Source organism: Passer domesticus, chromosome 1 (assembly GCF_036417665.1).
Source record: "Passer domesticus isolate bPasDom1 chromosome 1, bPasDom1.hap1, whole genome shotgun sequence".
In the NCBI taxonomy this organism is placed as follows: domain Eukaryota; kingdom Metazoa; phylum Chordata; class Aves; order Passeriformes; family Passeridae; genus Passer; species Passer domesticus.
Window position 1 is genome coordinate 119,169,421 of NC_087474.1, and position 12,786 is coordinate 119,182,206.

At 40.7% G+C, this 12,786-nt stretch overlaps 1 protein-coding gene and 1 long non-coding RNA gene across 25 annotated transcripts in view; one reads left to right on the forward strand and one right to left on the reverse strand.

The window, feature by feature from the left end:
• Positions 1-12,786, forward strand: part of DTNA (dystrobrevin alpha) — a 233,019-nt gene that overhangs the window by 162,944 nt on the left and 57,289 nt on the right. For 21 of the 24 annotated variants that reach the window (XM_064385449.1, XM_064385378.1, XM_064385398.1 and 18 more), the window contains 5 exons: positions 22-107; positions 1,605-1,759; positions 6,007-6,112; positions 8,112-8,278; positions 10,715-10,839. In XM_064385449.1, coding sequence (XP_064241519.1) covers positions 22-107; positions 1,605-1,759; positions 6,007-6,112; positions 8,112-8,278; positions 10,715-10,839 — 639 coding nt within the window. The other 3 variants (XM_064385520.1, XM_064385526.1, XM_064385514.1) reach the window with 3 other exon arrangements.
• LOC135278782 (uncharacterized) lies at positions 717-8,216 on the reverse strand. Its single transcript, XR_010346195.1, has 4 exons — positions 8,092-8,216; positions 2,304-2,515; positions 1,563-1,936; positions 717-1,006 (listed from the first exon to the last, which is right to left on the reverse strand). It is a non-coding gene; the product is annotated as an uncharacterized LOC135278782 (long non-coding RNA).

Consider the following 12,786-nt stretch of genomic DNA (forward strand, 5'->3'; position numbering starts at 1 on the left):
CTAATTTCTACTTTTGAACAGGGAAGGACATGGTAAAATTTCCGTTTTTGCTGTCAAAATGGCCTTGGCAACTCTTTGTGGAGGAAAAATCATGGACAAATTAAGATGTAAGTTATATCTTTTACCTGTTAAAAGTTGTTATTGTTGAAGAAATAGAAGTACAAGTAGAAAACAGGGAATTAGGATAAACTATAGTTTCTTGGCTGCGTTTGGGAGTTGCCCTATGTATATCTCTAAGTAAATCCTACTAAATGTTTGGTTGAACTTCACACTGAGGTTTTTAAAGACAAGTTGCATACATTGAGGTTCTTTTTGGTGGATTTTCTTTTTCCATTGGGGTTATTGAGTTCTGAATACAAATAAGTGCCTCAACATTATAAAGCATAATTTAACAATTTCTTCTGATTATTTTTAGTAATGCCTATGTCTTTTCACACGTAGAAGACCAATATATTTATGTACTATTTATATTTTCTTCCATAGGGCATTCTTATGCCATGTATTTTGATGAACAGGTGGTCATTTCATAGGATTTATTCCCAGTTCCCAATAGCAAAGGCATCATTTACTTGCAGCTGCAATGGAAGACTTTCTGTTTAATGAAACTATGTCTGTAGCTCAGGTCCAGAATACCATTTTCCAGACTTTTGACCAGAAAACTTACATTTCTGCTGAGCCTTCTACCTGAGCCCAAAAAAACTGAGTTTACACATTACAGTTGTTTAGAGTAGACAAGTAGAAATCCCAGGTGCTGATTCAGTCTTCCAGATCTGGTGCCATTTTCTAATGTATTATCTCTATGTAGAAACTCAAATACAGACTGAACTAAACTTATAAATTATGAATTGAACACCATTTCTTCCCTAAGCTGCTGTAAGAATAGGAACTGGATCCATCCAGTGGAGGGCTGAAGTACAGTGATGATTTTTTGGGTCAGCAGTCCCAGAGTCCTGTTGTCAGAATTTCCCTTCCAAGTTCCTGGAAAAGAAGCAGCTGACATGACAGCCTGAAAAACAATAAATATTCCTTAGTCAGAGATCTCCTGCTAAGCAGAGAATAATTTTAAACAAACGGAGAAGTAAGGGCTGACAAACTGTCATCACTGCAATAATAAAAGTGTGATATTTTTATACATAAGAAAGAGGGAAGAGTGAAAAATAATGCATTGGCAAGACCTTCATTGCTTTGTGTGTCCTGTCCAAGACAATAATAACTGACTTAATGAACCCATTGTCAAGATTTTGATTTGACATGGTAAACTGGCAGTAGGCAAAAAGCTGATGTAGCGTATCTTGTCAAATCAGAGCCTTCTTATCTGATTAAATTACTGCCTCATGCCAAGCATCAGACTTTGCTTAAAAATGACCACACACAAACAAAAGCAAATAAGGAATATTTTAGTATTAAAATCAGCTAGTTCTTAATATGCAAATCATTCTTCTTGTTTTCTATTGAAAGAGGTCAGAAATAAAGATGCAGTAGTAACAGAGGTTTCTATAAGCCAAACATGTTTACTACTTCTCTTTCAAATCAGATGAATTCAGAGCAAATGTGTAGCTCACACTGAAGCTGCTGTGATCTTTCCTTCTCTTTTCCCCCCTCAGATATTTTCTCCATGATTTCTGACTCCAGCGGGGTGATGGTTTATGGCAGGTATGACATGTTTCTGCGCGAGGTTCTCAAGCTGCCCACCGCTGTCTTCGAGGGGCCTTCATTCGGTTACACTGAGCAGTCGGCAAAATCCTGTTTCTCACAACAGGTAAATGAAGAGACACAGGGTCTCAATCACCCCTCTGAGCAGGCCAAGATTCTTCCTGTCTTACACATAGGTGCATATTTGCCCAGGAAACACGAGACTGGATGAGGGGAAGGTCCACTCCACTGACTTCTGGTGTGTAGGTTTGTTGCCTTGTTGCCTTCAACAGGAAGTTGGTCTCTGTAGATTCCCCATATAACCATGAAGAGAGAAGCTTAGCAAAAAGTGATTCAGAGCAGGATCTTGTCTTACACATTCCTAAATTAGGGAACTTCCTAATTTAAGCACCAGTCACATGTATACCTTTAGATATTCTATATATTTATACCCCAAGGCATGCAGTCCTCCACTCCACTTAGTTGGTGTTGGTATAAGAATACAGAAGACTAATTTCTGCATACAAACCTCAAGTTCCATCAAAAGAAGAAATCAAACTTCAGGTTTTCCCAGTGATAGACACACAAGTTTAGAAGTGAGAAGAAAATCACCTTAAAATTTTTTTTGTAAATGGGAATCAGTATGTATTAGAAAATCCTTAGTCTCTTACCAATAACACCAGTGAAATAGGGTCAGGAAAGCCATGAATTTATCCTGAAGAAAATACAAGATTTTTCTGCAGCTCAAGAGACTCCATAGGTACACTGAGTACAGCAATGAGCTTCAGCTAATACATAGCACTTCAGAAGATTCCATAATTGTGGCTGGTTGTCCACTTCTCCCGTGGAGAAAGAATTCCTCTGGCTCTTGCCACACATCACACTGTATAATTCCATAAATATGTAGTTAGGGAATATGCTGAAACTGGGACAATGTTAGAAATAAAGTTGTATTTTCCTTCTCTTTGTCCTTTCATTTGCTAACTGAATACTGCTGAACAAGTAAGTTCAATGGAGCAGGAATGGTGTAATTTTCATGCAAAATAGAGTCTCATTTTTTGTATTCTCTCAGTTTCATCACTAATCAATAGGCACTCCAGTCAACCGAAAGGAGATGTTGAAATTCATTTATTGAGTCATCTCCCAATTCATTTTAAATGGTAATGTTTGCGTATGTGAAACTGGTCTTGTTTCACAGAGGGAGACTTAGAACAGTGCTTCATCTAATGTTGAAGAATTTACATGTTGAAGTGACTTCTGGTAGTTTTGTGTTAAAATAATGAAAGAATGCTCTTTCATGGCAACAGGGCATTCAAGCTTTGCATGTTACACATGCTATTATTATAGATGAAAAAAAGGAATTTATTTTCCTGAAAAAGTGTTATTCAGTCCTCATTTTTTATCTCGGTAGCCATCAGAAATGGCTCTTGCTTTGAGATTGCATCCAGCTGAGTGGACCAGATGCATTAAAGTACCTTTAGAAACAGCATCTTCAAGCAGGCATTAGATGGTTCTGTTTACAAGCTCCACTTAGAGCTAACAAGAGTTAAGTCTCTGACTGATGTAGGTACACAGCAGGTTTACAAAGCTGCTATTTTGCATCTGGAGGCAGCCAAGTACTCTTGTAAGTCTAGTCTAATATTTCACTTTAAATGACTTCATGTAGCTCTCATTACAGCCTCACCAGGGATGAACCAGAGTTTTGAAATGGAATTGAGATCTTTATGACGCCATGATAAATGGTATTTTCTGTCTTAGTCACACACAAGTCATTCTTTCTCTGTCTTGTATTGCATGTAGCATTATCAGAAATTGATAGCTTGGAATAAGTTTGGCACTCTCACTCGTTCTCACAATGGGTCACTTTTGCTTACCACAAGCCTTTCAACCCCCTGATATCTAGAGATTCTTCAATTTCAGGGGAATAAAAAAGTCTGAGAATTATCTGGTCATGGTGTCAAATCCATTCAGTTTACATCTGAAAGGATTTTTCCTTTTGCAGAAATGTTTTATTATTCCCAATTCTACTGGTTTGCTTGATCCCACCACGTATTTTCCTCTGCCTGTGAGCTACTGCTAGATTGAATGTCTATTCAAAGTAGAAACAACAGTGTTTCCTCATCAGCAAATTTGTGGGATAGAAATGCTACAGCAAGTGACTTAATGTTTCAGAATACACAAATTTGTGGCTCAAAAAGGAGTTTTATGATCACCACTTTCCCTCATAGGTAGGATTGATCTGATGTTATACTGTATTTGTACTAAACAGTATTGTTATTATTGTAGAAAACACTTTAAAAAAAAATCCCAAACGAAAAAGATAGACACTAACTTCATTTTCTTAGCACTTGTCTAAGTGTTATTCCACAAACCTAGACTCCATCTGTGTGTAGTGTATATTTAGAAAACAGCTTTTGGTTTAAACTTTCCCAGCAGCTGAAAGAAAATTGCAGGAGGAAAATGTATGGAAATGGCTCTGACGGTGTCCTTTTAAGGGACACTGCTTTTTTCTCTAATCCATAAAATCAATGATCACCAGAGCAGTTTGACAATAAAGCTGTCATTGAAGCTAAGTTGCCTTATTTGGTGCCAATCAGATTTTAAAGTTATAGCAGCTTTCAAAAGCCCACTGCATTGTGGAAGAGCTTTTCTTGTCTCCTTATCTATTTGCTGTAATAAACTGGTTAGTTGTGTGTATCCCTTCAAGAGCAGAGGGAAGATCTAAGGCTACTCAGGTCTGCAGTATGGAGCACTGGAGGTCCCTTCTTTTCCTGGGCTTCCTTCCACCTTTTTTTCCCCTGTGCCCTCAAGTTCTGCTGCAGACAACACAGGCATTTGCTGGCAGCATTGGTCAGCAAAGCTGTGCCAACCATCTACAGCAGAAAAAGAAATTCACATCTCCAAAAGAAAGATCCTTGTCTTTGAGCTGATGCTTACAGCATAGGATGCCTATTTGGGAAGTGGTTATCTGCTCTCCATGCCTGGGAAGATTATTCAGACAACAAGCAGGTGGTAGTGTTTGACTGGACTTTCACACTGCAGTTATCATGGGCAAAGGTAGTATTCCAGTGAGATTTAGAGCTCATATTCTGGCTATTTCTGTTCATTAACAAATCAAGCCCATTTTCACAGTAGCCTGAGGTATTTTCTGCTATGGACAAACATTGTTACATCTTTCCAAATATCATGCAGTGTTTCATCCCTGAGAGTGTTGCAGTGTGAGATGTTTTCCATTGATCACTCAGTGTATAAGAGAAATAATGTTTTTATTTAAATCTGGTGGTAATTGTATATAAATGGAGCACAGATACTCCATCTGGAAATCTCAGCTCTGAAAAGAATTCCACAACATGCAGAGATGATACATGTCACTGCATAAGTGCTGCTTAGCTTCCTCATGGGGTAACCAGAGTTCTTTAGCAAGTTAAAGCAGCAGCTTATGCAATCAGATATGAAAATTTAGCCATCCCTTTGGATATGGGGATACTACTTAAATATGTATGTCTATAAAATATATCTACATATATTCTCAGCAGGGCTTGATATTTTTGCATCTTAAATTTTATTTAAGGAAGGCTCAGTTGCTGATTGAAAAAACAAATGAACTAAGATTTGTGATTACTTTTTCCAGACACCTAAGAAATTTAAGGCCCTAAATTGCATATTTAAAATCAACAGGGATATTTTAGAGTTTAAATCACTTTGAAATTTAAAGGGGCGTAGATCTCTGAGTGCTTAGAGTCATGAAGAGTTTAGGAGCAGTTGCAGTCCCTGAGCATATGCACTCTTGACATCCCACAATCAGAGCTCACCCGTAACTAGTTGCCATTGCTCCTTAGATAAGCAAAGTTTCTTAAATTATGGTAACAAATTGCCTGTCCTCCTTATTCTATATTTCTTTCAAATTTGTACTCCCTTGCCAGTATTTTCTCTCATTTTCTTTTTTTGAGTACCATCAGCAGTGACTTTTCATTCGAAAATTGGTCATACACAGTGATAGCCCACATGCACTTGTACTTGTCACACAATACTCAAAACAGATGAGAACATGCAGAGTTGAATACCACCCTTAACCACAAAGCATCTTCAGGCAGTGAATCTAGAAGAGAGTCTGGAAGTGAGTGGGAGCTAAGTGTCTCCAACCCAGCCTTGTGAGAATGACTTCTAGTCATCAGTTGTATCATTGTACCAACTAAAAATAGTCTGGAAAAGCTTTGCTAGTATCACTTGCTCTTTTTAGTAAATCAGGGCTACAGGCAAACAGTGTTTGAAACTTATTCCCAAGTGTTTCTGTAGATACAAGATAAAATAATTTTGAGATGTCTAATTACTGATATTTTTTTTTTGTGCATGTTTGTTTGCTTGTTTGAGCAGAAAAAAGTCACATTAAACACTTTCTTGGATACTCTCATGTCTGATCCCCCGCCACAGTGTCTAGTGTGGTTACCACTTCTGCATCGACTGGCAAATGTTGAAAATGGTAAGTAAAGAGGCGCTGCCAAAGCACAGTTACAAGAATAAACTTTGGTGTGACGATTTTCACACTCTGTAGATGGTTTTGTAAAAACTACTTTACTGGGTTCATTGACTCCGTGTGCTATTTTTACAGTGACTGGTAAAATATTTGAAGAAGTCTGTTGGTCATTCAGCCAGGAACGTGGCTTAAATTTTGCTGTGCTCAGGAAGTTAACCTGATCATGTCTCCTCCTGTGCTCTGGATAAGCAAAGAGCAATAGGACTTCATCCATTCACACACTTATATTTGGTAAACTATCAAGACCACAACTTTTATTAGCTCTGACATATGGCAGCAGAGGGAGCAGCTTGGCAGTTTCCGTTCATGCAGTGTTCCTGGCAGGAGATGTCAGTGCAGTGCAAAACACCAGCCAAAAGGTCCCTAGGAAGGATCTACTCCTAAGTCTACACTGCCTGACCATATCCTCTGAAAAGGAAGTTCCCTGTGGATGGTGTGCATCCATTTTTGGTGATAAGGGGAAAAGGAGGAAAAGTTGTATATGTTCTTGTGCCAAACAAATCCCTCTTCCACTGAAAGGCACCAAGGTGGGTAAGCTGATGTTCCCAAGTCCTTTTTGGCTACAGAGCAAGCTATCTATCCCACCTTCCTCAAGCTCTTGTCATCCATTCCTGTCCCTCACCAGCTTCACAGTGTTTCCTAGCCTAGAGCAGAAACCCTTCCTGCTGCAAAACTCTGGCAAAGAGTTAAACCCCTGACACATTCAGCACTGATCCAGATTTTCCCAGACTGAGCCTTATGAAAGAAAGGCAGAGTGTGCCTGGGAACAAGGGTATGTTCGGTACCCTGTGGTAAATTTGGTACATGCTGTAGTGAGGAAAGAGGAACAGAAATAGCAGTATTGCCCAGAAGGTGCTTCCAAATACCTCACTTGGTGCTTTAGTGTCCTCAGTGACTTGCCTCCTTGTCACTGTCTGCTTCTGAATAAAGAACAGGTTCCTCCAAAAGCCAGCTTTATAAATCTGGGCATCCAAAGCTATGTGTTGAACCCCATATATAGGTACCTAAATGACACTACTTGTGCAGATGAGACAGCAGTATTTAAGAGACAATAACATGTCTAAGTACACTTTCATCCTTTCAGTAGTCATGTAGCTAAGTTTGACTTTTCCTCCAAGGTGCCTCACTTCAGCTGCTTAAAGCACAACAAAACATTCACCTTCTCCCAATGGTGCAGCTGCAGTGGATTTTCCCACATAAAAATTTCCTTTGTCATAGAATAGTGTGGATTGAAAGGGACCTTAGAGATCATGCAATTCCAACTCCATGGCAGGGACATCTTCCATTAGACCAGGTTGCTCAAATCCCCATCCAGTCTGGCTTTTAACACTTCCAGGGTTGGGTCATCCACGACTTATTCAGACAATGCAATTCAGTGCCTCATCATCCTCACTGTAGAGATTTTGTTGCTAATACCTAATCTAAACCTAATTTGTTTAAACCAATCTAATTTGTTCTTTCAGTGGACCCATTCCCCCTTGTCCTACCCCTACATGCCCTTGGCAAAAGTCCCTCTCCAGCTCTCCTGTATCCCCTTTAGGTACTGGAAGGCTGCTCTAAGGACTCCCTGGAGCTTTCTCTTCTCCAGGCTGAACAACTCTCTCAGCCTGTCTTCATAGGAGAGCCCTTTTCTTCATGGCCCTTCTCTGTACTCTGTCATGTATTCTGTTAGACACTGAACACACGTGTTTTTTCTGCTGTGAGCAGGAGGCATGGATACCAGCTCAGAAGTGAAGAAGGGTTTGGTGCCCAGTGTAGGAAGTGTTGCCCGTGGCTTAGCACAGGTTGCTGTATTTTCTCAGGTCAGAGCTGTCAACAGCATCCAACGCTGCAGATTACTTTAAACAAAGAAGGGAACACCCTTCAGTTTGGGGTTTGTCCATAAACTTTTTCTGGGTGTTTCTTTGTTTTGTTTTTTGGCTCACCATTTCTTTCTCCCTCACAGTCTTCCACCCCGTCGAGTGTTCCTACTGCCACAGCGAGAGCATGATGGGGTTTCGCTACCGCTGCCAGCAGTGTCACAATTACCAGCTCTGTCAGGACTGCTTCTGGAGGGGCCATGCCAGCGGTTCCCACAGCAACCAGCACCAAATGAAAGAGTACACGTCATGGGTAAGGGAAGGCTCCTGCCTCGCTGCAGACTGCTTTGCCCTCCAGCCATCAGAGAAGCCCCAGCTCTGGGCAGCTGTCTGGCTCAGGCAAGCTGGGAGCCGGGCTGGCACTTTGGATTAGTGACCCTGTCTGGGAGGCTCTGGCCTTGGGAGCCGTCAGGAGAGCGTGGAGGTGGGAATGGTCTTTTCTGGGTGAGGATCTGGGGCGCCTGTGACGGTGCGTGCCGCGGTGAGGGCAGCGCAGGAGGGGCTGGCAGCAGGGCACCAGGCTCATGGCAGCTTCCCCCGTTCCCACAGGACTCACGGTAAAATCGTCATTGGCTTGCTCTGTTTGGCTACGTGTAAATGAAATGATGAATACTTAATGCTCATTCATCAATATTTTCAGTTGAGTGGCTGCAGCATATGCGTAGCATTTGGGATGATCCTGGCGCTGTAGATTTGAGCGTGGTCACAGGCTTAGATCCACAGTAGCATTTACTATGGAGCAAAGCTCACTTCAGTCTTTTTGTTGTTAATCAAAATAATGCAGTATTTTTGCTAAGCTGAAAGGGAGGTATCAACAGCTGCTGGAACCTTAACCTTCCCTGAAGGGCATGAGACCTGGGGACTCATCTTTCCATGAACTGGAGCAAAGTCCCCTTGTTTACAGAACATCAAAATCCTTCAGGATTCAAACATAAATAGCAGAAAATACATAATTAATCTTGGATATTTCAAAAGTATATTGTTAAAAAAAAAGAAAATTATGCATACAGCAAAAGCTCCTATTTTTATGGTACTTTGCTTTTATTATTTAACAAAGTTCTGAATTTTAATACTTTTAAAATGTTTGGTTTTCTGTTGGTGGAACAGGCAAGGGTTAAATTGGACGTGGTTTGCTCTGTATGCCAGTCATACAGCCCTGCACTGTATCCCAGCAGACCTGGGTCTGTAATTGTTTTTGTGGGTCCTAATTGCTGCTTGTTGCATAGACACAAATGGCCAGAGTTTAGTATCTGAATAGGAAAAGTGCCCACTATATAGCTCAGACTCCATTCCTAGCAGCAATTTATGCTATAAAATCCATTTTTTGCTGTAGCCAGGGAGCTATAATTATAGGTAGCAAGTAATTGGAAAACTTAGGATTTCTGCTCAGCGGAAGACAAAAATGTGATCACATGCCTAGTGCTTTCAGATGTTTCCTTGCCAGAAACAAATGTTTTGCTTCAAGTTTGAAGTTGTCTTTCTGTAACATGCATTAGCATTTGTTCAAACCTGGTTAGCATTCTCCATAATGCATCAGTATCGAGCTCCACATGCAGATTGGAAATGTTTATGGGTGCAATGGAAATCAACTGTTCTCAATTCAGAGTGAAATTGCATTTATAATGAAAAAGAGCTTGAACTTTATGAATTTAGGTTGGATTTCTCTAGTAAAAATATTTCAGTATAGACTTGGTGACAATCATATGTCAATACAGGATGTATGTGCACAAATACAAAACCCTTTCTGTCAAATTCCAAAAAGGTTTTTCAATTTGAGCCTGTAGAGCTGTGTTTTGGGGAGAGGAGATAGTGTAAGGATCACTAACCCTTTTTTGCTGACAGAGAACTGAATCACAGAGAGCTGAGTTGAATTCCCTGAGAATCCTTCACACAGCCTAAAAGACACCCTGGATCTCAGAGATCCTTTAGAAGGGAAGTTTAGTTTACTCTTCAAGTGCATAGTCTCCAAACAAAACAGAAAGCAGAAAATACTGGGGTTTTTTTTGTTTGTTTGTTTTTTTTACACACTGAGGAAAATTACGCAGACGCTCCCTATCTTTTGGGGACAGAGACAGTACATCAGTCTCTTTTGAAGTGCTGTTGCCACAGTGGGACAATTCATGGCAAGCCCGTCTCAAATTTCCATTCTCCAGTGATGAGTGGCCACAGGAGGTGGAAGAGAAGCTTTGTAATAGCAGCTAAACAATACAGGGTACTGGAGGTGAGGAGGGATATAGTAGTGAGGGGGAAGAACAAAGCAGCCTAGTGCCTGGCCCATATCTAGGAGGGAAATGATGTCCCATACAGTGTATCTATAGAGACAGGCATGCTTGGATCTGTTCTCCTTGCATTCTCAAACTGGTGAGGTACCAGCCTGCACCAGTCCAGGTGACACAAACTGTGCTGTTCCTTGTTCAACAATGCCTGAGTGCAGCATTGTGAAAAAGCCATGGCAACTTTCCCTATAGCTACACCCCCAGCCTGCTCTAGAGGCTGCTGGAGGTAACAGTAATTCTTTCCCAAACGGAGCCCTCTTTGCCTTACCAGACTCTGGGCATGGGAGGGGAGCAAGGGGGATGTCAGTCCATAGGTGTGTGAGCTGTTAGAGCTTCCTGTTGTTTTGTGCTTCCTATAGCAGAAACAGTATGCACCTTGTCCAGATTACCTCTACCTTCCTTGTTCCTCCCAGAAATCACCTGCTAAGAAGCTAACTAATGCACTTAGCAAGTCTTTAAGCTGTGCTTCCAGCCGTGAACCTTTGCACCCAATGTTCCCTGACCAGCCTGAAAAACCTCTAAACCTGGCTCATATTGTGTAAGTATCTGTGTGCTGTAGACAAAGTAAGCTTTGTTGTAAAAGTTGCTTGCACCAAGTGTAGATACTACAGCTCTGAACAAAGCAAGAGGCAGATGTGGCTTGTCCAGCTCAATGCATCACAAGTGAAAATTTGCTGGTGGGGATATTTAGTGTAAAAGTGTTCTTCTGGTGTGACTTCACCTGTAAATATCAATGGTATATATACATACAATCATGTACTGGGACACAACATTGTAATGTCCCCATTCTCCTCAAGAGATGTTCATGCAATTTTATGGAGTTTCATCACTTTGGGATGTATTGATGCTGAGAACATCACTTCTGTAATTAGAGACTATTAACTTGAGTGTATCACAGGTATGCCTTGACACAGGGCACCAGAGAAAAATGAAATCAGACCAATTTTGTAAAAAAAGTTGTCACAGTTCTCACTGACTTTCGTGGAGCTGTGGCTTCACCCAGCCTTGAAGAATTGTGTTAGTCTGCATAAAAAGTGGGCCTTCAACTGCCAAGTCACTTGAAAAGAGTCTATTACCCTTATGTTTTGATATGTTGAGAAAGCAAGATTATTTTTGGTATAACAGCATGTCACTACTTTTTTTCTGCGTGAGTCAAGAAACACAAATCAGAAAGAAAAAGTATTTGTGCAGAGTGAGGAAAGTACCACTTTGGATGGGCTTTTTTCTAAAGCATGTCCACTACCCATAGTGGCAGACACTCCAATTTTCTCATTTATCAATCTGGCTTCCCTTTGCTTCTTGGGTCCTTGAAAATAAGGGGAAAAACCATTAAATTTCCCATAAAATTAAGAAAAAAATAAGACATTGGTTGGAAGAAAGGTACAAAGAAATTAAGTTGGAAAAAATATTCCAAAAATACTGCCTTTAAAGTATTTCTCTTATTCTGGTATATTTCTTAAGAAAATATCTTTCTTAACCATGTTCCCAGGGCTCCTGACTGAAGTATTTTGGGCAGCAGCTATTAGAATTGTATTTCCATGCTGCATATCTATGTTACTGGCTGCTGGAACTGCTCTAGTGTGTAATTATTATACCTTTGTCTATCCTGAGTGTTTGTATGTAGCATCTGCAAGGGCAAGTGCCCTCCAGCCATTGTGGGCTGTGCAACACCTGGAAAGTTCACCCAACCTGCCTGGCATTTTAAGGATGAGTTATGCTGATGGTCTTCCTTATGTGGTTATAGCACAACTTCTTCAAGGTGTTAGAGAGTGCTCTGGTCTTCAGAGACAAGGTGCCTCTGACAGATACATAGTGCCAAATCTCTGTCACAATTGTCAGTTAAAACCCCTGCCCCTCTTTATGGAACAGAACTGGGAGGATGTTGTTCTTTGGCAGAAATGATCCGGAGTTGGATCTGCTGAGCTCCCTCACTGCTGTGCCTGGCCCTGCTGGCAAGTCAGTGATAATTTCACAGGGCAGATTTTGGCCGTCCTTAAGGGAAATGGAGAGAGACAGAGAGCTTGAAACTGAAAGAGAAGTCTCTGTTCCCTGTTGGCAGGGGGATCTTGAAGGCTGGGGATATGTCAGAATATAAAAGGTAGTGAAAACTGGGCTACTGTGAATGGATTAAATGCATTTAGGCAAGGCAAGGGAAAGGTACCATAATTAAGTAGGATCTGATCCAAATTTTCGCTATGAAATTAACACCTTCCCTTATTCCTAAATATACAGACAATTTAGAGTGATGGGATGTGAGAACAAACCACCATCTATTCTGGTTTATGACAGTTTCTCTTTATTCATAGATTGATGGTAATATAACTTGGCAATATATATTGGCTACACGGATGCATGAGTGAGAAACCTGTAAGTTGTGGAGGTATCATGATGTACAGCATAATTGACACAAATTAACTGAGGGGAGAGGTATGCTACAGAACCTTGTCGAGAATATCTTCTCACTGATGCAGTTTTTATTTTTAAA